The following is a 27,728-nucleotide window of genomic DNA, read 5'->3' on the forward strand; positions in this document are numbered from 1 at the left end:
GCCCAAAAATACTCAAAAATCGGTCATTAATGCTCTGATAACCTCCAGGCTCGATTACGCCAATGTGCTGTACCTGGGGGCCAACAAGGCCATAACCCGACGATTGCAGACAGTGCAAAATGCTGCCGCAAGATTACTGTGGAAAATTCCCATTTCCACGCCCACAACCAAGTATATCCGCGAATTGCATTGGCTGAAAATCGAGAACCGGGTAAAATTTAAATCCTTATGTCTTATGCATAGGATTTCAACTAACAAGGCACCCAAGTACTTACAACATCTTGTACATCCCTACCGTCCATCCCGTACTCTTCGTTCAGCCACAGCAAACCAATTTGTGATCCCCAAAGTCAGGCTGGCGAGAATGGGCGGTAGATCCTTTTCATATCTTGGACCCTCCCTCTGGAACACTCTCCCACTGACCCTTAGGCAGGAAACTAATCACTTGAAATTCAGGAAGGCCTTAAAAACCTGGCTGTTCAACATCTAAAAAATCTGAATATCTCAATGCACTGAATCATCAGCGCCGGGAAACCCTTTGGTGGGTAGCTGTAGCGCTATAGAAATGAAATAAATAAATAAATAAATAAATAATACACAAGCCCTACTGGCTCGTTACGTCAGGGCGCATTATGATCAGCTAGAAAGCCTAATGCAACACCTACCTGAGCCTTTTAAAGCACAAGCTGATGACCTCATACAAGAGGGAAAATTCATAACAAACACCTCCATCAAATTAACACTAGCGTCTTACTACGCAGACATGCATGGCTGCGTATTTCCGGTTTTAAGAATGAGGTGCAGTCCACCATTCTTAAACAACCAGTCAATCAGGACTTTCTTTTTGGGCCTGCTGTCGACACCATTTTGGATAAAATGAAAAAAGACACAGAAACCGCAAAATCAATGGGGGCATTGCAATTTCAGCAACGTAGAGGCTCCTTTCGACGCTCCTCATACAGAGCAACTACACGAGGAAATACCTCGCAAACATCTGCCTCATACAAAAGTAACACACAAGGTTCCTTCAACAAGAACACAAACAGAGGAGGTTATAGGGGCAACAATAATAAGGGAAGAGGACGTGGAGGCAATAACACCAGAGCCTCCACTGCCACAAAACAGTGACTTCATCACGCTACCTCCAGACCACCTAACACCGGTCGGAGGCAGACTCCAACAGTTCCTACCTGTCTGGCACGCAATTACCACGGACAGGTGGGTGAGAGAAATTATCCAGTTTGGTTATTGCCTAGAACTGACTTCTACACCACCAAACATACCACCCAGACATCGTCCTATGTCCACGGAACACATCACCCTGCTCCAACAAGAGGTGAAATGCATGCTGGAAAAAAAGCAAGTCCCTTTCCACCAGCAAGGGACAGGAGTATACTCCATTTACTTCCTTATTCCCAAGAAGAACGGTTCCCTCAGACCAATATTGGACCTCAGACACCTAAATCAATATATACTATCGGAGCACTTCCATATGATCACACTACAGCAAGTGCTCCCGTTGCTACAACAAGGAGATTTCCTAGCAACACTAGACCTCAAAGATGCGTACTTTCACATACCCATCCATCCAGCCCACAGAAAATATCTCGGGTTCACAATAGAAGGTTAACACTACCAATTCAAGGTTTTGCCCTTCGGGGTTACCACGGCTCCAAGAGTGTTTACAAAATGCTTAGCGACTGTTGCAGCACATCTCAGAAGGCAACACATCCATGTGTAACCTTATCTGGACGATTGGCTAATACAAGCAAAATCGTACCAACAATGTGCAAAACTCACGTCTCAAACACTTCAGTTGCTACACAGCCTAGGGTTTTCAATCAACTACCCAAAATCGCATCTGCAACCATCCCACACACAGCAATCCCTGGGAGCCACTATAAATACCTCAGTGGCAAAGGCATATCCAAACTCAGCAAGGATAGCCAGCATGCAGATACTCATTCGCAAATTCCTGCCACAACACTCTCTGCCAGCTCGAATCTTTATGCAGCTCATAGGCATGATGGCCTCCTGCATATTCATTGTCCCCCATGCCAGACTCCAAATGCGCCCATTACAAGAATGCCTAGCACGGCAATGGAACCAGGCTCGAGGACAACTAAAAGACCTAGTGTTGGTAGACAGTCGTGCTCACAACTCTCTGCAGTGGTGGAACCCACAAAACCTGTCCAAGGGGCGACTGTTCCAAGAGCCGGTTCCACAACTAGTACTAACAGCGGACGCATCACTGACAGGCTGGGGAGCCCATCTCCTTCAATACACAGTACAAGGGCTCTTGACAAACAAACAGAAAAAGCTGCATATCAACCAACTAGAGCTGCTAGCGATATTCCTAGCCCTGAAAGCATTTCAGAAATACTTGTACAGCAAGACGGTGTTGATCCGGACGGACAACATAACCGCAATGTACTATATCCAGAAACAGGGAGGAACGCACTCTCCACAGCTGTCCCATCTGGCACAAAGCATATGGAAGTGGGCGATTCCCAAAAACATTTTTCTCCTAGCAGAACACCTTCCAGGGAAGGACAATCAGATTGCCGACCTGCTCAGCAGGCACAGCCAACAACTACACGAATGGGAGATTCACCCCCAAGTTCTCCAGCCATTCTTCGAAGAGTGGGGTCACCCAGAGGTAGACCTGTTTGCCACAAAAGAAAACTCCAAATGCCAGTACTTTGCCACCAGGTTCCCACATCCATTGTCACAGGGCAATGCGATATGGATGAACTGGTCAGGCAGATTTGCGTATGCTTTTCCCCGAGCACCGCTGATCCCGCTGGTGGCACGCAAACTGCGGCAACACTCACTCACGCTAATCCTAGTTGCTCCCACATGGGCGAGACAACCGTGGTACACAACGTTCCTAGAACTTTCAGTAGTTCCTCATCAAAGACTGTGCCTTGTACCCCATCTTCTAACTCAGAACCATGGAGAAATCAGACACCCAGATCCCAATCAGATGAACCTAGCGATCTGGCTCCTGAGGACTTAGAGTTCGGATACCTTAACTTGCCCCCAGACTGCATGAACATCATTAGGGAGGCAAGACGACCAACCACACGAGCGTGCTATGCAGCTAAATGGAAGAGATTTGTTATTTACTGCAACAATAACCAAATCAACCCATTAGACGCTTCCATACAACACATTATATGTTACCTGCTGCATTTACAAAGATGTAACTTAGCATACTCTTCTATATGACTACACCTTGCTGCTATAGCAGCATACCTTCAAAACAGGCAACACCTTTCACTGTTTAGAGTACCAGCAATCAAAGCCTTCATGGAGGGTTTGAAAAGGATGATCCCTCCGAGACACCCCCCTACCCCAGTCTGGAATCTAAATATAGTGCTTACCAGACTCATGGGACCTCCTTTCGAACCTCTACACTCATGCAAACTACAATTCTTAACGTGGAAGGTTGCATTCTTAGTTGCCATTACCTCACTCAGAAGAGTGAGCGAATTACAAGCACTAACAATTCAAGAACCTTTCATGCAGGTACATGCCAACAGGGTGGTTCTTAGAACCAACCCTAAATTCATGCCTAAAGTTGTATCCAATTTCTATATCAATCAATCAATTGAACTGCCAGTATTCTTTCAAAATCCACAGTCAGTAATTGAGAGAGCCCTACACACACTGGATGTATAAAGAGCTCTACTTTATTATGTGGACACAACTAAATCATTTCGAAAGATAAAACAACTATTTGTTGCTTTTGCACCACAACACAAAGGAAATCCTATTTCAAAGTCAGGAATAGCCAGATGGATAGTTAAATGCATTCAAATATATTATCAAAAGGCAAAACGCACTTTAACCGTCCCCCAAGAGCACACTCTACTAGGAAAATGGGGGCATCAATGGCTTTCCTAGGAAATATTCCTCTTGAAGACATCTGTAAGGCAGCCACATGGACCACCATACACACTTTCACAAAACACTACTGTGTAGACGTGCAAGCAAAACAGCAAGCTGCTGTAGGCCAGGCTGTCCTCAAAACTCTTTTCCAAACTGCTGCAGCTGGCACAGGTAACCACTGCTAGAGGAGATACTGCTATACAGTCTATGCACAGATATGAATTCAGCAGCCCACATGCCTCGAACGGAATATACTACTTAGCAGTATGCATCTGTTCTTGGCATGTAGGACTGCTGACATTCATATCCATAAAATCCTGAAGTACCCCCATATATTTCTTTTGAATCCATACCCACTTTTACTCCTAATAAAGAAATACCGTGGAGAGAGTGAGGTATTTGCAATCTTTAATTCCCCCGATACGATCTTTCAAGTGCTCCCGGAATGTCGGTTGAGCCCTACCTGGCTTTTAGGGGCTAGGGGATACCCGATGATGAAGCATGCCACTTTTGGAGTGGGTGAGGGTCATATGAAATAAAATAATTCTTTTCTCTTGATTTACATTGTTGGCCGGGACTTGAGGTGCGGACCAGGAGTTATATTTCTCAGGGCATTGAAGTACTTTGATCTTGTGTCCTAGTCATAAGTCACCTGGGCTATGGAAATGCATTGCTTATGGTGGTAAATGACAGCTTACTGTCCAAACTTCAGGCGGTGCACATTGCGGTGGCGCGACTGGACTGTAACCTTCCTGATGCCTCTTCCTCAGCTCCTTTTCTACATTGGCTTCCAGTAAGAAAATACACAGGTTTTATGATCTGTTGCCTCACCCACAAGTCTTTGATGGGCAGTGTCCTCACGTCCTTGTGGGGCAAAATGTGTCCCTACTGCCCTGCAAGAACACTTAGATTGTTTTGGGAATTCTACACATACACAGAACTATGCACAGGAAAACAGGACCTCAGTGAATAGGTAGTGTACCGACCTACCACATCCGTACCCAAAATCCCTTACCGACTAGCTCTAGTATCTCATTTGTTCTCCGTCTACAGCGGCGCTGCCAATGATTAGACAACCCAGAACACGTAACCCTATCTTGGGAATCGCGGGAGCCAGACGCTCTCTCGTTAGCCACTCATACTTGTCCACAATGCGATTGATCAGAGACGCAGTGTAGTTTAAAATGTTTATTTCAACCAACGCGCTCTATGGTGCAGTACACGCGCCAATACTAGCAGCAGAATGCATCAACACAATATAGTCCGCATTGTTACAATTCCATAGAATAGAAACGGGGAGGTCATGTTATAGAAAACAATAGAAAAGGACTGAACGACCTAACCACCCTCCCGTGACAAGAAATAGTTTATTATAAAACAGAAGACCTCTGGGCTTTGTCAGCAGACCCCCCATACCTTACGACCTAGATGCAATGTTCACACCACAGGACAAACACGGGTCTTCTCTCTGGAAAGGTGTCTCTCCTTGTGTGTCAAAACAGCTTGTGTTTGCAATATTAAAGTACACGATTTCCAGAGGTGCAACTGTGTGAAGCCTGTTATGTCTAGGTGCGAGGGACAGATCAGAACAGAATAACAAGGGACATTGTTGTTTAACCTTGAACATCTCATCATGTGCAGTCTAACCTCAGAGCACAGCAAAGAACCTGCAAAGCAGACAGTTCTCATGTGTAAAAGGGGCACAAATAAGTTTTGTGAAATAGATACTTGCAGTGTCGTGCGCAATAGCACATTCATGGCAGCGAAGCTCATGCTAATTTAGTAATTGTCGACATGGGACCTATAAGCCTTACTACACCCTCACCCTGATATGGCCACCGCATGTAGATAATAACAGAAAGCAAAGTTCAAAAGGTCTGAGCAGATATAAAATATTTCGTGTCCATTAAATTTGGAAAAAGTAAAAACTAAAGTTCATGTAAAAAAAAAAACAAATCCTGGAAGTAGTCAAAAGATGAGAAAGAGAAGAGGAAGTAATAGCAGAAAAATGTTGAATGCAAGACATCCGATAGACCAACTGATATCTACAGGCAAAATTTACCTGATTAATCCATCACAGTGTAAGTGCAAAAGAATGCAATTCCCTCCAGTAGGACATCATTTTGGTCAGTGGAAAAGTGAGATGCCAACCGATTCAGTAGGTCGAAAGAACATGAATGTTCTTCATAGTCTAGGACCTCCATTAACATTGAAGGATAACTTGCGTGGTATTCAATGTAGCTCTGCAGTAGGAGATTCTGTGAATCCTCACAGATATCCCATTGTGCCAAAATGCCAAGTGCAGCAGCACACGCCATCATGCCAATGCCATTGCAATCCTGCTTATGAGCCACTAATGGGCTCATTAGCCAGTCGAAATCCGGAACTGGACATGAGGTGTTGGTGAGACATAACTCCAATGCCCACGTGAAATCACAGCGGCGGAACGAAAATACAGGTTGCACTCAAGAATAGTATGCAAAATGAAATGATAATCCATAGGACACACTGAGTGTTCCAAAGCATTCAGCGGTCATGGAGCAGTTGCACCGGCCTGGCCTGCACAGTACCACAAGAGGAGGAGCAGCCATTGCGAAGCAGGCACAACAGAAGCAGGACTCCTGCTGCCAATGCCAATAGTAAAGGTAAACCGTCAAAGACGCTGGAAAAGATAGAATGAATGAATGCAGGTATCACACCAAATATAGTCTGAAATGAAGTCACAAGACCAGAACACACGTTTAAAAAAATGAGCCAGCCCTTGTGTACGCGGTGCATTAAAAATACGATGACTCAACTCCCCAAAATGTTGTGGGAAGTTTGTGTTTAAAAGTATTTGAATCTCAGAAGCCGCACTCGCCACCTAGAGCGTGAAGGTTTCACGTGAGGAAGTCAATGCAACTTCTTGTTGCATTAGAAGCACCTTTAATCTGCTCAGCTTGTTGAAATTTGCCTTCAAAGTAGGAAATGAAGGCCACAGTGGACTATCCGGACTATCCCGCGGCCCATGCGGGGGTGGCAAAAGCACATTATTGCAACAAATTACGCGCTGGGAAACTGTTACAATGTAAGGCATGCCAGCTTGCAAGCCGCAGCATTTTTGGTTATTTAAAATAAGATAGCTACCGTTAGTAAGCAGTGCGAACGTGGGAATTATGGCTGGAGTTGGTTTACCTTTTAAAACACACACAAGATTCAGAGCTGAAAGGTTACAGGCTCCGTGCAACTGTTTATTTTTACAGACTTGGGAATGTCCTACAGTGGAACAACAATCGTCCCCTGTTAGGTAATCCTCAGAGTTGTCTCTTAAACATCGATAAGTGAAAGGAAGAAACCACAGTTCATGTAAAAATGCACCACCAAGAGGTTCAAAACGGCCCACAGGGTAATCCTTTATACAGGATGTAAATGGAAACAATGAAAACGGCAAACTCATAACCCCATGGATTAAACAAACTGCAGAATCCGATTCCGCTTCAGAAAATGGTAGAGGGTCTATTTTTTCTATTTGCAATAGAGTATAAGTGGCATCTTTCATGGACATGAATTGCTGTTTGTCTGTCAGATTAAACGGGGCAAATAAAGCTCTGGAGTTCAAAAAATCCCATGGCAATTTACCCATTTTCAACATTTGCAAAGTCCAAGCAAATTGCATTACTGAGCGCAATTGATTTTGACAATGATATAACAGTGAAACATCATCTTCTACAATGTCAATAACAGAGGAAACAATATTATCTAATGTATAAATGCGGGAAAACAGTGTATTAATGCTGTTGTCGACTACTGCAAAAAAAATATCCAAGTTTGCCTGGTCTATCTCCCGCAAACGTGATGCTGCTTCAATTTGAGATAGTTTCCAAATTTCATTGTAAGCAGCATATATCCATCTCTTTGTTCTAGCATCTCTCGGTCCCAGGACAAAATCGGCCAAATGAATATTATTTGATAGTAAGGATAAATGTTGTTTAACAGACGACAATGTCGAGTGCTGTAACCATTGTTGACACAGTTTACCGACAGAGTAGGTCGTTACAGTATGTGAGTCGTCCCAGGCGGAGGGGGAGCTGTGACCGCCCTGACCTGGTCAGACACGGTCGCTCCACCCGCTCCTGGCCATCCTGTAGCGCTGCCACACTCTGTGCCTGACTGTACCCCCGATCTCTCCTCCTGTGGTATCGTATTGGCTGCTGATCGCTGCTAAAATAATTGGTGTGCCAGCCTGTGCAGCACGTATTGCTGAAGATCGCATTTGCTGCTGCTAAAATTGATTAATTTGTGTGCCAGACTGTGCTTCACGTTTCTGCTGCCTGAATTATTTTCTGTGCCCCGATCTCGCCCTGCATCACCTTGTTGTTGTTTGGTGCCATTTTTGTTGTCCCAGGCCGTCTCCCCTCCCCGCTCCCAGCCGCTGCTCCCCCGCGGCCCCACCCCCGCTCCCTACAGCACCTACTATCGACCCCCTCTCCACTCGCCACCCCGCTCCCGCCTCCCAGCTGCTCCTCCCTCGCTCCACCCCCCCTCCACTTTCCACTTATGTCAGATCAGCTGACGCGCAGCGTCCACGTGCAGCGGTCGCGCCCCGAAGGCACGCCAAAGGTAAGCCCGTCTACGCCCGTCCGCGCCTGGACCGCGCCCAGCGCCAGACCCCCTGGCCCCCGCAAAACCCACTCCACCCGCATAACATACGATTTCGCTACCCTCTCATCACTCAACCCCGGTCGCCTCCCAGAATGCTACCAAGCCGCCCCAGGACACTCCCATGGACCCTTCACCTGCCTCGTCTGCAAGTTCGACTGCATCAGGACTCGCACCAAATCCACAGACTCCAAACAAAGCTCCGATACTAACCTCCTGAAGTGCATCCTACTCAACACCCGCTCGGTCCACAGACACGCCATTGAACTTTGGAACCTACTCGACACCACATCGCCGGATGTCGCCTTTCTTACGGAAACCTGGATGAACGCCTCATCAGCGCCCGACATCGCCATTGCCATCCCGGCCGGCTACAAGATCATCCGAAAAGACCGCATCAACCAAACAGGAGGAGGAATCGCCATCGTTCATAAGAACACCATCCGCATCACGACCAGTTCCGATGACAACCTCTCAACCGCCGAACACCTTCACTTCCAGATTCATACCGACCCTAAGACCACACTCAGAGGCATTTAAACGAAGACATCCCTGACTTCATCAGCCCTCACGCCCTCTCCTCCGAGGACTATATTCTACTGGGAGACCTCAACTTCCACCTGGAAAAGAACAACTACAACAACTCCACCACCCTTCTGGACAATCTCGCCAATCTCGGACTCAAACAACTCGTTGACACCCCCACCCACTCGGCCGGGCACACGCTCGACCCAATCTTCACCTCCAGCAAACACATCTCCTTCAATCACACCACAGCTCTCCATTGGACGGACCACAGCTGCGTCCACTTCAACTACAAAAAGACTACGACCCAATACCACCCACAACCAATTCCCCGGAGAAACTGGAATAAAATTACCACCGACCAGCTCCTCACATCGCTTCACCAAAACCCTCCTGCAAAATCATCGGACCCAAACCAAGCAGCCACCAACCTCACACAATGGATCACCCACAGCGCTGACGAATTAGCACCCCTGAAAAACCATCAAATCAAGCAAGGCAGCAAAAAAGCCCCCTGGTTTAATGATGACCTTAAGAAATCCAAGAAGACCTGTCGCACCCTCGAGAAAGCCTGGCGAAAAAACCCAACCACTGACAACCTGGCCACCTTCAAGAACGCCACCCGCAAACACCACCAACTGATCCGATCCACCAAGAAATCAGCATTCAAGGATCGACTCGACAACAATGCCCACAACAGCGAAGAACTATTCAACATCGTCAAAGAGTTTACCAACCCCACCGCCGGCACCAACGACATCACTCCATCCCAAGACCTCTGCGACTCTCTAGCCTCGTTCTTCCATAACAAAATCGCTGACATACATAACAGCTTTGGAGACCAGCCCACCCCACCTACCTCAAAACCAAAAACCCCCGCCAACAACGTTTTCGCCTGGAACCCAATCACCACTGAAGACACCATCCGCCTGATGAACACCATCCACTCAGGATCGCCAACCGACCCATGTCCCCACCACATTTTCAACAAAGCAGTCTCCACTATCGCACCCCATCTTCGAGACGTCATCCACTGCTCCCTCAACTCCGCCACCTTCCCGGAAAGCTGGAAACACGCCGAACTCAGCGCCCTCTTGAAGAAACCTACAGCAGACCCCACTGAACTTAAGAACTACCGCCCCATTTCGCTCCTCCCATTCCCTGCCAAAGTCATTGAGAAAGCCGTCAACAATCAACTCGCCGCCTTCCTCGAATCCAACAAATCCCTCGACCCTTCACAGTCCGGCTTCCGAGCCAAACACAGCACCGAGACCGCCCTCATCGCAGCAACAGACGACATTCAAACTCTACTGGACAACGGAGAAACTGCTGCCCTCATCCTACTCGACCTCTCCGCAGCCTTCGACGCGGTCTGTCATAACACCCTCATACAACGCCTCAGCAATGTTGGAATACAAGGAAAAGCATTGGAATGGATAACCTCGTTCCTCGCCGGAAGAACCCAGAGAGTCCGCCTTCCCCCTTTTAAATCAGAGGCCACCGAAGTCATCTGCGGCGTACCCCAAGGATTTTCACTCAGTCCCACCCTCTTCAACGTATACATGAGTCCCCTCGCACCCATTGCGCGCTAACACAACCTCAACATTATCTCCTACGCAGACGACACTCAGCTGATCCTATCCCTCACCAAAGACCCAAACACCGCCAAAACCAACCTACATGAAGGGATGAAAGAAGTGGCCGAGTGGATGAAGAACAGCCGTTTAAAACTTAACTCGGACAAAAAAGTCCTCATCTTAGGGTCATCCCCCTCCGCCTGGGACGTCTCATGGTGGCCACCGGCCCTGGGAACCGCACCCATACCAACGGACCACGCACGTAACCTGGGCTTCATCCTGGACTCCTCCCTCTCGATGACCAGACAAGTCAACGCCGTCTCATCATCATGCTTCAACATCCTACGTATGCTCAGCAAAATCTTCCGTTGGATCCCCACCGAAACAAGAAAGACGATCACCCATGCACTGGTCACAAGCCGACTAGACTACGGAAACACCCTTTACGCCGGAACCACAGCCAAACTACAGAAAAAACTCCAGCGCATCCAAAACGCCTCAGCCAGACTCATCCTAGACATCCCCCGCCAAGCTCACATTTCCAGTCACCTAAAAGACCACCACTGGCTCCCCATCAACAAGAGAATAACGTTCAGCCTCCTCACCCACGCACACAAAGCCCTCTACGACCTAGGACCCGAATACCTCAACACGCGCCTGTCCTTCTACACCCCCACCCGCCAACTTCGCTCGTCCAATCAAGCCCTAGCCGCCATTCCACGCATCCAAAGATCCACCATGGGAGGAAGATCCTTCTACTTAGCGGCCAAGACCTGGAATTCCCTCCCCATCCACCTCCGCCTCACACAGAACCACTTCACCTTCAGAAAACAACTAAAAACTTGGATATTTGATAAGTAATACTCCTTCCCCTCCCTCAAGCGCCTTGAGACCCACTGGGTGAATAGTGCGCTATACAAATTTAAACTTGAACTTTAACTTGAATCAGAAACCTAGGGTCGGGTCTTGAATGTTTATAACCTAAACTAGAGTTAAGAAAACTGAGTTGGCAAGCATTTGAAATATTAGGCCAGACTAACAAACCCAAGGGATCCATTGCAGAAGCATTCAATGAAATATTTTCAATAAACTCTGTAAATATTTAATGGTATAATTTGTGTGTAAGCGCCAATTATTATATTCTGCTAAGGTCAGAAGTGCTGAGGCATTCATTTGTTTAGTAGTAGCCAAACCAAAACATGTGGTTTGGTAAATGGTATTTTTTAAGAATAGCATTTGAGTGGGAATGAGGCATGTACGAAGGAGGGCTTCGAAGCCCTACACCTGCCATTCTTTAGATCCCCAAACAAATTGACTTTAGATCAATGGCTTCCTTCCAATGGTCATAACCCTTTACTGCCAGATTATGGTGAAAGGAAGAAGAATATATCAATTTACTATGCGTCAACAAGAGCTTCTGAGATGAGGGACTATTCATTTTAAATTAGAAAAATTCAGTATTGGATGGGCTAAATTCTGTGAAGTAGGTAAACTTCTTTAATGTTTTCGAGCTGCCCTATACTGGCGTGGGGCAATGCTCCCACTGAGTGTAATTTACAACAGGACGTAATGCAATAGTCTTGTGCATGAAGTGATGGCCATAATGTAGAAACGGTCAGCATAATTCGCAGAATTCATATACAAGTCTTTTGCATCAAAAGCAGCGTAATATTTTAAATCTGAAAACAAAGCTTAAATCGCATGCACCTACCAATCATCTGAACAAATGTCTTGTTTAACCACATCATCCATAGAGATTCTAAACACGTACGGCACGTTAATCAGCTCTGTAGGACCATGAATTTGGAAGCCCACTTTATCCCAAACAATACCATCGGAAACAGGGAATGCTGAAATGTTAAGAAGAGTCTGGTCACGCTTCAGGATGTGCGAAGAAGAATGTGGGGCCAGAATTCCATCGATAAAGTTTGCAGCAAAACGTTTAGGCAAGTGACCATTGATGAGCTGAAAAAATACAGTGAGAAACCCAATGGACATAAAAAGAAAAATTAAAAACAGAGTCAACCAAATGTATGTCCAGCAACCTTGATTACGGTACACAGCCGGGGCAAGGGATAAAGCCCACTCAGCCGCAAAGGCTTCTGCATGCTCTTTTGGAAGGTAACGTGAAAAACTCAGAAGTATCATGTCATCCCCGCGAGCCGCGGGCAGCACAAAAGGTAGGGGCCAGTCCGCCTCTGCTAGCAAAATGTCAAAGGAAGCGGTCAGCTTTTCCCAAAAAAATCCCAGGAATAACACTCTCAATGTCACCCTCAATATTATAAACTATTTAGTACAGCCAAAGGCAAGCCCGTCTGCGCCCGTCCGCGGCTGGCCGGGATCAGGGGCCAGGCATTATGCCCATTTTTCGAGATATGCTTCCCAAGAACTAGCTGCACTTAAGGGTATTTGGACTCTCCCAGATTCTACTCTTCTACGCATCAAGGACATGGGCATTTTAAACCCCAGCCCCGTGGCTTCCCCTCATTTCACTTAGGCCAGCCGAATCACCTCCTGCCCCACGCTATGGCAGATATGCCCCTTCAGCCCTCTATGGCTCGGCCTATTTCCACGCCAGTGTTAGGCTTCCTTCTGCAACACTCGTTCGGCAGTAAAACACCAGCTTGAACTTTTTACATTTTTAGGCACTGTCAAACCAGACATATTGTTTCTTACTGAAACATGGTTCGCATCTGACTCCCTGCCAGATATATTAGCAGCAATCCCTGAGCCTTACTACATCTTACGCTCCGTCCGCCCGGAGGGGAAGGTCGGAGGTGGTGTTGCTACAATCATTCATTCTAACTTTCAGTTCTTGCCTCTGTCTTTCCATACGATTGTAGCGGTTGATTATCTTGTCATTCGTTCTAGTTCTACCACGGCCCCTTTAACTTGTGTTCTTGTCTATCGCCCGCCACAGTCTATGCCTCTTTTTGTCCAGGCAATCCAGGAATTGTTGGCCATGTTGGTGGTAAATAACTCCCGTGTCTTGGTGTTGGGCGATTTTAATTTTTGGCCCTCCGATCCTCGGGAGGACCCTCTCTCCAAAGAATTTACTGACCAGCTTTGCAACTTGAATCTCTCTCAGCACATACATTCCCCGACCCACACTTTTGGCCACATCCTGGACCAGGTCTGGTCAATTAATCTGCACATCCCTACTCCTGTTATCAGCCCATGCCCTTGGTCTGATCACTTTCTTATCTCATTTTCCTTTGACCTAGGGTAGGTTATCAAATCTCCGCTTCCATCTAATATTTGGGCCCAAAATTGGGGACGAGTGGACATACCTTCGCTCTGTTCCACCCTCTCATCCTCACCTCCCGAACTATTTGACCTTTTTCTCCATTCTCAGGCTGTCGCAATTAACAGCTGGCTCTCCTTAGCCTGCGAGCAGTCGGCCTCCTTAAAACGTCTTAGGACGCGGCGCCCTCATGACTCCAATAGATGGTTTACCTCTGAGCTAAAATCTAAAAAATTGGCTCTCAGGCAGGCCGAGCGACACTGGAGGCTGAGGTATAGCCTGACCTTAAAATCCTTGTACCTCACTTTGTTAAACGATTATAAGAAATCCACCCTCGACCCCTCGCAGTCCGGTTTCCGAGCCAACCACAGCACCGAGACCGCCCTCATCGCAGCCACTGACGACATCAGATCCCTGCTCGACAACGGGGAAACAGCGGCCCTCATCCTCCTGGACCTCTCTGCGGCGTTCGACACTGTCTGCCACCGCACCCTAGTGCAGCGCCTCAGTAATATCGGAGTCCAAGAGAAGGCACTGGAGTGGATCCTCTCGTCCCTCGCCGGAAGAACCCAGAGAGTCCATTTCCCCCCGTTCAGATCCGAAGCCACCGAAGTAATCTGCGGCGTACCACAAGGATCATCATTCAGCCCAACCCTCTTCAACGTCTACATGAGCCCTCTCGCAGCCATCGCACGCAAACAGAACCTCAACATCATCTCCTACGCCGACAACACCCAGCTGATCTTCTCCCTCACCAACGACACCGCCAGAACCAGCCTTCACGAAGGGATGAAAGACGTCGCCGAGTGGATGAAGAACAGCCGCCTGAAACTGAACTCAGACAAGACGGAAGTCCTCATCCTAGGATAATCGCCCTCCACCTGGGACGACTCCTGGTGGCCCCCTGCCCTGGGCACCACTCCCAAGCCAACGGACCACGCACGTAACCTGGGCTTCATCCTGGACTCCTCCCTCTCGATGACCAGACAAGTCAACGCCGTCTCATCATCATGCTTCAACACCCTGCGCATGCTCCGTAAGATCTTCCGATGGAACCCCACCGAAACCAGGAAGACGGTCACCCAGGCACTCGTCACCAGCCGACTGGACTACGGAAACACCCTCTACGCCGGAACCACAGCCAAACTTCAGAAAAGACTCCAGCGCATCCAGAATGCCTCCGCACGACTCGTCTTGGACGTCCCCCGACACAGCCACATCTCCGGCCACCTGAGAGACCTGCACTGGCTCCCCATCAGCAAGAGGATCACGTTCAGGCTCCTCACCCACGCACACAAGGCCCTCCACGACCTGGGCCCCAAGTACCTCAACAACGCCTGACCTTCTACGCGCCCACCCGCCAGCTACGATCGACCAGCCTCGCCCTCGCCGCCGTACCACGCATTCGCAAAGCCACCGCCGGGGGAAGATCCTTCTCCTACCTGGCAGCCAAGACATGGAACTCCCTCCCCATCCACCTCCGGCTGACCCAGGATCACCTTTCCTTCAGGAAGCTCCTCAAGACCTGGCACTTCGAGCAGTAGCGGACCCCTCCCTCCCAGCGCCTTGAGACCCTACCGGGTGAGTAGCGCGCTATACAAATGTCCATGATTGATTGATTGATCTTGCAGGCTAAATCGGACTACTTCACTTCTCAAATTCTTCTTTCTGCCAATAAGCCTAAAGACATTATCTCTATTGTTCACGATCTGTCGATCTCCGACAGAGTTACCCTTAAGCCGTCTCCTTCGCGAGCCCTCTGTAATTCTTTAAATGATTATTTCATTGATAAAATCATCAAAATCAATATCCCCCCCTCCTTTACCCAATTTTTCCTGCCCTGAGCCCCCCTAAACCCTCATCTCTTGGAGCAGTTCCCCCCGATCTCTGGGGAAACATTCTCCTCTTTACTTACCAAAGTTAAATCCGGGTCCCCTTCTGACAGCTGTCCTGCCCATTACAACTCCCTTTTACAGGGGACGGTCCCCGACCTCTTCAAATCCGCAAAAAATATTCCTATTTTGAAGAAGGCTGGGGCTTATCCGTCCTCTCTTTCTACTTTCGTCCCATTTCCTTGCTCCCTTTCTTGGGGAAAACTTTGGAGAGTCATGTCACAACATGTCTCAGTTCCTTTATTGAGAACACGCACTTTCCAGATCCCCATCAGGCAGGCTTTCGTCTGGCGCAACCTACAGAGTCTGTCATCCTCTCGGTGCTGGACGAGCTTAGAGGCAGTGCCAATGCTAATTCTTTTCAGGCCCTGGTTCTCCTGTCCGCTGCCTTTGACATGGTCGATCATACCATCTTGATCGATCGTGTCGAGGGCGCGGGCATTCGGGGATCTGCCTTGGCGTGGATTACCTTGTTTTGGGAGAATCGTCAGCAGGCGGTCCAGTTGGCGGGCTTCTCTGCTGCTCCGCGCTCTATCACCTGCGGTGTTCCCTAAGGGTCGTCTCTCTCTCCTCTTCTTTTCAATCTCTATATCTTTCCTCTAATTTCCGCTCTTCAGAAATTAGATGTCACGGTGTTCAATTACGCCGATGACCTTCAACTCATTTTCAATATTTCTTCTCTTCCTTCTTCAATCAATCATGACCTTTATCGGTGACTGGATGAATCTCAACCATCTTAAACTTAACCCCGATAAGACCGAGTTGATGCTTACCGGTGGGGCCTCCAGTCCCTGGTATTCCTCCTTTTGGCCCTCTTCTTTGGGCTCCCCTCCCTCTCCTTCTGCTTCTGTTAAAACCCTTGGTGTTAGAGTTAGCAGTGATCTTTCCATGCACTCCCAAATTAGTGCGGTGGTGTCATCCTGCTTTCTCAAGCTATGCACTATACGTAGAGTTTCTTGTTTCTTTTCTACTGCAGCATTGAAACTTATCCTGTTAGCCATGGTCATATCCCGTTTGGATTACGGAAATGCTCTGTATGCTGGTATTCCTGCATACGAGCTCCGCCGTCTCCAACTAATCCAGAACCAGGCTGCAAGGTTAGTCTATAAATTCCCCAAACACAACCATGCCATCCCATTATTAAAAACATTACATTGGCTTCCGCTCTCTGAACGTTCCCTATTCAAATTGGGATGTCTGATTTTTAAGGCTCTTACTAGCACAGCGCCTGCCTTCATCACTTCTAAACTTAAAGCTTACGTCCCCAATCAAGACTTGCGGTCCTCTTCTAAGCACCTTCTGTGCGTTCCCCGCTTCAGAAGGAAAAAAACACGGTAGCATGAGTTTTTCTTTTTTGGCCCCTTCCTTCTGGAACACTCTTCCCCACTGCATTAAGACAATTACTTCCTATATGGATTTCCGCAGGGCCTTGAAGACTCAGCTTTTCACACGAGCATTCGCCGAATAGGCGGCACCCCCCTCTCTCCCCCCCCGTACTTCCGTCCTCCGCCCCAAGAAACAGTTTGGTCTACGAGCACTTTATAAAACTTTTAACTTTAGCCGATCCGGGGGGCTACCCGTGTGTTGGCTATCTCTACAGTAATAAATGTGTCAGTTGCTGTCGCCTCAAGACAAGGACGTAGTGCCTCCCGCACTATTGCAACTTCCGCTGCTCTGTCTAGCAGGGTTACTGCCCAAGTCCAATCCAGTAATCTTGTTCTCACTGTCTGAGGCAGATCTCGCTGTTAAAGCAGGAACTTTTTTCTTTTGAAAAGGGGGTCGGAAACGTGGTTGCTCTTCCTGTTTCCCTTTGCCGTCAAACTGGCGAGACTGATCACGTCCCCTTGGAACTTGCTGACTCTTGCCACGATCCTGGCAATCCCCACCACCAGCTTGAGAGCCGGATGTGTCCTGTGAAGAATGAGAAGAACGCTGATCAGGGACTTGAAGTCTATCAGGAGTCATAATTTTCGCACAGTCGCACAAGTCATAAGTACGTTCAGTAGATTCTCGAGTCAGGGAACTAGCACAGGAACCTTGTTTCTGTTGTTGTTCTTGCCCCTTTTTCTTATTTCTCCAGTCTTTTTAGAAAAGACTGGGTGCCCATCTGTATCAGATGGGACCTTCGGCTGAGACTTAGCCTGTGTTTGCGATTCAGTAAACGGTTTGTTTCCTTAACTATTGCGACCAATGGTTTTATAAGCCTTTGCAATAATTTTTGGTAATTTGCGTGGTTTGTCCATCTCAGGGACGGTTGCCAAGCCGTTGGCGACTTGAAAGCTCACAATATCGCCATTGACATTAGCAAGGATCGTATAAGCCACTACGTCGAATACTCCCACCAGACGCATCCCCAATTACACAGCCGCTTCAGTGCCGTGTTCATCCTGAACAGACTTTCTCATGGAGGGGGAGCACAGTCATTGATGGTGTGCCGAAACACTTAGAGTATACAGCTGCAAACACCTTTCTCCAGGTGTTACAATCAGCTAACTCTGGAAGCAAATCTTGAGGGAAACTAATTGATCAAATTTGATGTTTCTCAACAGGAGAGATATTAGGAAAAACAGCTTCAAGCTGTCCAAACTTTTCGGCAAGCCAATAAGGCAGTTCATCCTTATTTGTCGGACGCTTACCCATAACCGAATTAACCATAACGGGACTGATAGTCACACCACCAGTCCCTGCCGGGTGTGCGACAACCCCTGTTGGAGTGCCTGAAAAGAATGCGACACGAACTGTATAACACCTCTATGTACACAAATTAAAGAAGTGTGCAACACCCGCATCTCATCGAGATTATCGTTTGTTAGCGGTTGAGGTGCATACCCAGCTAACAACGGCCATGAGGCTCCTTCAATTGATAAAGGACCAAACCGGGCCGGTGTAAATGAGTGAGGAAGGGCGCCATTAAACCAAATACGGTGTTGCCAAGCTGATAGCGGAACCTCTAGGGTCTGATATGGACGATACGCAACCGGCATCGCAGTGGAAGCATAGTCACGAAACAGAATGTCATCCGTTTCAACTGCCAGAAAAGTGACCCAAGAATAAAAAATCTTGAACGGATACGTAGGATCCGTTGCAAGTACAAAAATGAGAACGACCCAAGTATCGGGGACCCCAAAATTCCTTAGCTAGGTCCTGAGCCTATGAAGAGGAAGAATGTAGGTACTAATCCCTCCTCCTCCGCCACGTTCCCCTACACCAACTTCTCCATCTTTGCACCATTTACTGATTACACCAACTAACTCTCCACCACCTGATGATGATGATGATGATGATGGAGATGATGGAGATGGGGGTCCGGGACAATACTTTACCAATAGACCCCTGGAAGTATTAGAACATGGATTCAACAACAGATAACTACCCAGATCTTTACCCTGCAAAGCCTTCCCCTCCTGTCGACAATGTAGAATTACTATCTAGAGCTGCAGAATATCATAGGGTACAGTTACACGAGAAATTTCTAGAGGAAGATTTCCTATTTGAAATGCTCAGTAGCGCACACAGGGATGGCCACACTCTACCTATGCTTAAAGGTATGATGAGGCATGCCGATGATATCTTTAAAGATCCAGTGCTTTCTCGCATTCGCCCTCCCAGAATGGATACAAAATACAAGTCTGCTCCCTCAGATCCAGTCTTTATTAACCCCTCCCATGCTCGTAACGGAACCGCTCCGTCACGAGCCTCAGGTGGGCTGTGCTGGTGACGGAGTGGTTCCGTCACGGCCCGCTCGGCGCGGCGCGTTCTATTGAGCGGGGAGGGCCGTGACGGAAAAGCTCAGTCATAAGCACAGCCCACCCGAGGCTCCTAACGGAGCCGTTCCGTCACGAGCTTGTGAGCGCCGCGCGGCCCCCCTAGCGCTGCGGCAGGGGTTAATGAGCAGTTAGCACTAGACTCCTTGGAGGTCTCTAATGCCCGTAAACGGGCCAAGTCACAAACTACTGGAGATGCTCCCCCTCCAGACAAAGAGTCAAAACCATTAGACGCCTCTGGTAAACAAGTAGCCGCCCAAGCAGCAAATCATTGGCGCAGGAACTGCTAGCCAGATATGATGGGGCAGACTGAGACGAGATGGAGCAATTACTACAACACCGCCCAGATGAGCACAAAGCAAAAGCCCAGGATTTAGTCCATGAAGGTAGCTCGTATCCAATTCCTCAATTAGATGCGTTTTAGATGTTGCAGACACTGCAGCTAGAGAGATCAACACTAGTGTGTTATTAAGAAGACATGCATGGTTTTGGATTTCTGGTTTCAAACCTGAGGTAAAACAGTCTATTTTAAATACTCCTTTTGACAAGGAACATCTCTTCTGGCTCGAAATAGATACGTTATAGGAAAAAATGAAAAAAGACCCAGAAGTAGCCAAGTCTATGGGAGCTCTGCAGTCTCCCTCTAATCGGGGCTCCTTTCGTTGCTCCTTCTACCATGGAGGGTTGAAAACCATGACCTCAGACAATACTGCCGCCTCCTACAAAGGCAAAATTCAATCTTCCTCTAGAAGAGGCTTCTTTAGAGAAAGATACAGAGGCAGCAACAACAAGGGTTGAGGCAGGTGTTCTACCCCATGTAATTCCCTTTCCCCCCACCAAGCAGTGACTTGCCTACACTTCCCCCGATCATTTAAAACATGTCGGGGGACATCTTGTACAATTCCTTCCCATTTGGCAATCTATCACCACAGACAAATAGGTGTTAGGAATTATCCAACATGGTTATTGCCTGGAGCTTACCAACAAACCTCCAAACATTCTATCACGTTCTCACAAAATGTCACCAGAACATTTACATTTGCTTCAGCAAGAGGTCCAATCTCTACTGTCCAAAGGAGCCATGGAACCTGTGCCATTACAACAGCAAGGAACAGGTGTGTACTCCCTGTACTTTCTCATCCTCATAAACGACGGCTACTTGAGACCTATTCTAGACCTCAGACATCTAAACCTCTACATACATTGAGCAATTCCACATGGTAACACTTCAACAAGTGCTCCCACTTCTACTGCAGTGCAATTTTATGTCTACTCTAGACTTAAAACACGCATATTTCCACATTCCAAATCATCCCGCTCATCATAAATACCTCAGATTCATGATAGGGGGGTCATCAATACCATTTCAAAGTACTACCATTTGGAGTCACCACTGCTCCCAGGGTATTTACCAAATGCCCGACAGTAGTCGCAGCACATCTAAGAAGACAACACATCCATGTCTTCCCATACCTGGTCGACTAGCTAATCAAAGGCAGCACTTGCCAGATGTGTCTCGAACACACTCAAACCACTATTCACTTACTTCACCAGCTAGGGTTTACAGTAAATGTGTTGAAGTCTCATTTACAGCCTTCAACACACACACTTATATGGGAGCCACAATAGATGCTCAGAAAGCTCTACCCTCTCCCAATACAGTCAGAATTCTCATCATTCAGTCCCTTCGTACTCAATTTCAGCCCAACCAATCATTACCAGCAAAAGTATTCTTGCAACTGCTAGGGATGATGGCGTCTTGCATTATAATTGTTCCCCACGCAAGGCTTCACATGCGCCCCCTTAAAGAATGCTTAGCAAGTCAGTGGAACCAGTTGCAGGGTCAGTTGACCGATCTAGTGTTGGTAGATGACCTCACTCATTGCTCTCTGCAGTGGTGGAACCCACAACATTTATCTAAAGGACGGCCCTTTTTAGACCCTGTTCCACAGACCGTGCTAACAGCAGACGCATCGCTTACTGTTTGGGGCGCTCACCTACAAAGTCACACAATCCAAGGATTATGGAGTCTAAAGTACAAGAGCCTCCATATAAATCACCTAGAGCTACTAGCAGTGTTTCTAGTGCTCAAAGCCTTTCAAACTCACCTAATAGGCAAAACTATCCCAGTCCACACAGACAACATGACAGCTATGTACTATATACAAAAACAGGGAGGGGGACACTCTCTCCAACTGTCACGCCTAGCACAAGCCATTTGGAAATGGGCCATACATGACAAAATGTATCTCCTAGCAGAACATCTTCCAGAAGTAAACAATCAAATTGCAGACCTTCTCAGCAGACAGAGACAGCAAATCCATGAGTGGGAACTTCATCCCCAGATTATTCTTCCCTACTTTCAGGAATGGGGATTTCCTCACATAGACCTGTTCGCCACAGCTCAAAACGCAAAATGCCCTAGCTTCGCCTCCAGGTTCCCGCACACGCTCTTCAAATGCAATGCCCTATGGATGAACTTGTCTGGGATATTTGCCTATGCTTTTCCGTGCCTCCCATTCATTCCGCTGGTAGCTCGGAAGCTCAAACAATTATCCCTCAAACTCATTTTCATAGCTCCCACATGGGCGCGTCAACCTTGGTTCACCACCCTGCTAGAGCTTTCAGTAGTTCCACACCAAAAGCTACACCTCAACTCCAGTCTCCTCACTCAGAACCATGGAGTAATCAGGCATCCAAATCCCAGGAACTCAACCTGGCGATTTGGCTCCTGAGGTCATAGAGTTTGGTTATTTACAATTACCACCAGACTGTATGAATACCCTAAAGGAGGCTAGGAAAACTACTACTAGGGCATGTTATGCAGCAAAGCGGAAACGATTTGTTATATAATGTAACAATAACCATATGCTTGATGCTTGATGCTTCAGTGCAAAACATCATCTTATCTTTTACATTTACAGCAGTCTGGATTGACTAAAGCCTTCATTGAAGGACTAAAAAAAGTGATACCACCAAGAGTTCCACCTGCACGAGTATGGAACTTGAACATAGTCCTTATGAGGCTAATGGATCCACCTTTTGAACCAATGCAAAAGTGTCAACAAAAATTTCTCTCATGTAAGGTTGCTTTTTTTATTGCAATCACTTTCTTAAGGAGAGTTGGTGAACTCCAGGCACCAACTATACTAGAGCCTTTCTTTCAACTTCAAACACAAAGTTGTTCTTCGAACCAATCCCAGATTTCTTACTAAAGTGGTTTCTGCTTTTCACATCAATCAATCAGTTGAGTTACCCGTGGTCTTTCCTTAACCTGATTCTGTAGCATAACGAGCCCTACACACACCAGATGTTAGAAGAGCTCTACTAGATTATGTGGAAAGAACAAAAGATTTTCATTAGACAAAACAGCTCTTTGTTGCTTTTTCGCCACCACACAAAGGTAATCCGATTTCTAAATCCTGCATTGCAAGATGGATCTTGAAATGTATCCAACCATGTTATGTGAAAGGGAAAATAGCCTTGACAATACCCCATAGAGCACATTCCACTCCGAAAATAGGGGCTACTATGGCCTTTTTAGGGCATATTCCCCAAGCTGACATCTGTAAGGCAGCAACATGATTTACACCGCACACATTCACATAGCACTATTGTGTAGATGTGTTAACGAGGCAACAAGCTAATGTAAGCCAGGCAGTACCCTTTTTTTATATTTCAAAAACCTTTATTAAACAATATTGCATTGTAAAGTTACATGATTGCACAGTATCAAAGCATCGTAGACAGACATGCGAAGGATACCTCAAGTACCAAATGTATAAAAACCATTCAGAGAGGCAATATCAATAGGAGCACCAATACAGTGGGGTGGACCACAGAAAAATCTTCTTAGGTGAGGGAGAGAGGATCGCTGAACAAAGGGGAGGGAGAGCAAAAAGCGAGCAACTTATTGACCATCTCGCAGAGTGAGTGAGCTTCAGGCTTTGTTTTCCAAATCTCCTTTTCTTGCCTTCCGAACAAGACCCTCTTTTCTTACCAAAGTGGTTACCTCTTTCCATATAGGACAGACCATCACTTTGCCCACCTTCTTCTCACCTCGGCACCCTTCCAAGGAGGAGAGACTCCACCGTCTGGACCCTAAACGTGCACTGTCTTTTTATCTCGACCACACAAAAGAATTCCGAGTGGACGATCAACTCTTTGTTGGATATGTGGGGATCAAGAAAGGTCGGGTTGTGCAAAAACGTACCATCTCTCGATGGGTTGTCCTATGTATTAAAATCCATTACTCCTTGGCAAAGAAGGAAGCCCCAGTGGGACTGCGTGCCCACTCCACTAGTGCGACGGCGGCTACTGCTGCCTTGGGGCATGGTGTTCTACTCCTTGACATCTGTCAGGCGGCCACGTGGGCATCTCTGCACACGTTCACCAAACATTACTGCCTGGACAGCCAAGTCCGGAGAGACGGCTACTTTGGCCTTCTGTACTCCAGGACTTTCTGGTTTTCACTTGGTTCGCAGACCCTCCTCCAGGGTTGGCATTGCTGGGGTATCTATTCTAAAGGTAAGGAATCTATAACTACAGTCTTCTTCAGATGAACAAGTTACTTAAGTTCGGTAACGATGTACCTGTAAGACAGATGTATTTATAGATTCCTTACCGCCCCACCCATCCTCCCCGGTCTGCGAACTGACTTCTAGGCATAGGGACTTCCTTCCAGGGCCCTAGTTATGTGCACCAGTGGTCAGTGTCTTGTTGGCTCTGCGCTTCTGGTGTGGAAAGTCATGTCAGAACTGAGGTCAGCGCGCAGGGGGCAGTGGCTAAATAGACACCGCAACGTCATCCCGGTGAACACGATGTGGACGATGGACATGGAGTCCACCAGTGCCACCTACTGACGTGTGGGGGTACTGCTATAGAAAAAATCTTGGGATCCAGTCTGATGCCTGGGGGTAATTCTAAAGGTAAGGAATCTATAACTGCATTTGTCTCTTACAGTTGCATCGTTACCGAAGGTAAGTAACTTGTTTATTAATGAATGTAAATTCAAATCCGAGATCTCCATCTAATAGTATGTTGTCAGTGTAATACATTGTGTATCAATTAGTAACATTAGGTATACATTGTTTGCTTTGTGAAATATTTATATCATCCGTCCGATTCATTCTGAAATTATCATAACGAAATGAAATTACATACTAAATAAGAAGGATTAGGTCTTAACCTAACCAACGTTGTGACTCAACCTATTATGGCACTTAGCTTTTTTTAAAATAAGGTTATAATAATCTCTGCATAAATATAACAGAAATACCATAGTTATATAGCCATAAATAGGGCCAGTTACTCAAGCCGGAGTTCTTTGTATGCAAATTGTAACAGCCACTTCTAAAATGTTTCTGCTTCACAAAACTATGTGCCATTTATTTTCAATCCATGTAGCTTTTTCTTATTCCTGATGATAGCTTGTGAACCTGTTGATACATTTCATATTTATGTTTTTCCTGTGTCTTTTTTTCCAGAGACACTTACCTTTGACATGGAGCTGAACGCCGAGTGTGCATCATCTCCAATGTGATATACAGTGTTTGGTGGAGCTTCGCTCAAATTTGTTAGGGTGTCCAAAGAAAAAATGTCTCAGCCAAGCAGTTTTTTGTAACTGTTCTTTCCCATCGCTGCCCTGTTATGTTCATGTTTATTTCATGGATCCAAGATGTTCTGAATTACCTACCTGCAGTGAAACCTACGTTCGGCACAGCCACGTATCGCAGTCTACAGCGACAGTGACCACTCATCCATTAAGCATGTGTTTAGAACCTGCGGATAGGCCCTTGTAAATGTTTTTCTCCTGTTTTGTTTTACAAGTGCCTTTTAATGTGTTTGATGCTGTTACTTTTGCCAATAGCCTTCTGTGTAGATGCAGTCTCTTTGAAAGGCTTGCTTATTCCTTTTGTTACTGAACATTTGTGAGGTACAGTTCATCTTTGAACTCTGAATGTTTAATAGAAACAGTGTTGGGGACTGCACAATCCCTGTTTATAAGACAAATCGGTAATAATTCCTCATTTCACAGCTTTTAACTCTTCAGGGTGTGACAGGATATCTGGACCAAATGTTGTGGAATGCCTTATATTTTGAGAACAAGGGTACCCCATAAAGCGAACCTGGGGTGAAAACGTATTTAAGGAACAGCTCCCTAAGTGTTAATTAATTATACACTGCAGATATTCTCTCAAGGACCTTATTAGGCCACCCCTGAACCACTGTTCCTTAAATACGTGGAATGCCTTGGCAGATATGCCATAGCACACCATGCCCTAACTGGCAGTCACAATATGAACATATTTGCCCCTTACCTCATTAAACTATTGCAAAAGTGATGTATCTCTGTGGAGAGCAAATATTGTATGGAAGTACAATAATGCTTTAGCATCCTGGCCTATGTTCTGATGTTAATGTAAATTTGTATCCCAGCTGAATTGCTTTGAAGGAGACTTAGTTTTTATTTTTCCAGCTGTTATTTTTTGTTCATTCAGATAAGCCATGGAGAAAGTCATCATCCGGAACGTGCATACAGATTCTCTTGTTTAGTTGATAGGTAAGCAGTTGAATGAAGTTAAACTCTTGACTATGCAACTGCAGTTGTACATTTGATGCCTTAGTTATGTGGTGATTGTATGCACAACCAAGAAATGGTTCAACGGAAAAATGTGAGAAAAGGTTATCTGTCTCATTGGGTTCAACTTTACTATTGCGAAAAGATCTGGTTCTGCATCTTATGCAGTGACAGTTCAGTGGTTTTACACTGAGAAAATGGTTTCTATTGTGAGAGTATGAAAAAAAATCCTTGTTTTCAGGTATTCCCGCCAACACTTTCCCTCGCTTTATAAAAGATTCTACTTTTGGGCAAGTTACTTTGCAAACCTGTCAGTGCTCACATAAACTTCTAGCTTTTTCCAAAAACTGATTTTGGTTTACAACTTGTTGACTTGCAGCTGAAGCAAGATTTTGAACATAGTGTGCATCTTCAGGAAAGACCAACTGTATTCACTTGGTGTTGACCATCAGGTTCTTGAGTTGTCTATTTGTGTTCCTGGTTGTTTCTTTTTATAACTGTATACCTCTCAAACAGATGCATCATAGTTGTTCTAGCCTTTGTGGCAGGGCCTTAACCAAGCTCCTAGCAGTAAAAATCTTTCCAACTTTTCGCAAACATATTATTTCTTATAAATTCATATTTATAAACCTTTTTTTATAAATCTCTTCAAAACCAAAGTACCAGTTTGTATGCCCACTATTGTAGTATACATGTTGTTGATGTTCTATTAAAGGTGTTTTAGTCTACCCAAATTAGGGGTAAGAAAGACCACAAAAGGCATCATTTTTCGAAATAGCAAGGAGCCAAATTGGCTGCTGTAAACCAAGTTCTTAGATGGACGATCACTTATTATGTAAGTGTAAGATACAAATTGTGCCTTTTTAGTCGATTGACATTAAATCCATTACACAAATATGTTAAGAATTATTTCCCAGTAATGCAGTTACCAGTACAGTTGTGTATGTAGTGGTGTTCTATGAATCCCACAGTGGTTAAAAGCAAATGTCCACTTGGATGCCCTGCTACAAGGAACACTGACATGGGGTGAGTTTGAAAAAGTGGTTCAAGTTTTTATTTGACCTTTTATCCAACGATGCAATGGAAATGATTTTTTGGAACTACAATATGCTATGCAAAAATGTTTTGCATTAATATATTTCCATGTGTTTTGTTTTCTTATGTGAAGTGTGTTGCCAATTTTTTGTGTTCCAAAGCGAGTGGAACTTCAAAGCTAGAAAAGATATTTAAACTCTCTCTCTGTGCTCCCCAACACAGTGTGATTGTTGACCCTAAGGAATTAATGTACGGAATACAAAAATATTTGATTTGTAAAGTAAAGCCAGCAAAGAAACTCAAATAATATCCCTAGTGATATGTAGAATGCTGGTGATAACTTATTTTACATAATCTTTCAAGTTGGCATGATGTTAGCTTGCAGGTCCTGAGATATTTTTCATTATCCTCTTGTTTCCTTTAGCATAAATAGGTAAGGATAACGTAAACAGGCAAAACTAAAGATCAGTGTTGGAGCAGGAGACCAGGTAATGTTGTAAAAATGGTAATAAACCGTGCCCATGCAATGACACACTTGGTAACTGCCTGCCCGTATTTTTTTTATTTTGAGGCACTTGG

General features: G+C 46.1%; 1 protein-coding gene across 3 annotated transcripts in view; it reads left to right on the forward strand.

Annotated features, from left to right (window-relative positions):
• Nucleotides 1-25,547, forward strand: part of STAT3 (signal transducer and activator of transcription 3) — a 397,539-nt gene extending 371,992 nt beyond the window's left edge. For 2 of the 3 annotated variants that reach the window (XM_078645389.1, XM_078645391.1), the window contains exon 24: nt 25,021-25,214. In XM_078645389.1, the coding sequence (XP_078501515.1) occupies nt 25,021-25,076 (56 nt within the window). In that variant the 3' untranslated portion in view covers nt 25,077-25,214. Of the gene's footprint in view, nt 1-25,020 lie in introns of all 3 variants that reach the window. The other variant, XM_078645390.1, reaches the window with a different exon arrangement.
• The last annotated feature ends 2,181 nt before the right edge of the window (nt 25,548-27,728 follow it).

Source organism: Lissotriton helveticus, chromosome 5_1 (genome assembly GCF_964261635.1).
Source record: "Lissotriton helveticus chromosome 5_1, aLisHel1.1, whole genome shotgun sequence".
In the NCBI taxonomy this organism is placed as follows: Eukaryota; Metazoa; Chordata; class Amphibia; order Caudata; family Salamandridae; genus Lissotriton; species Lissotriton helveticus.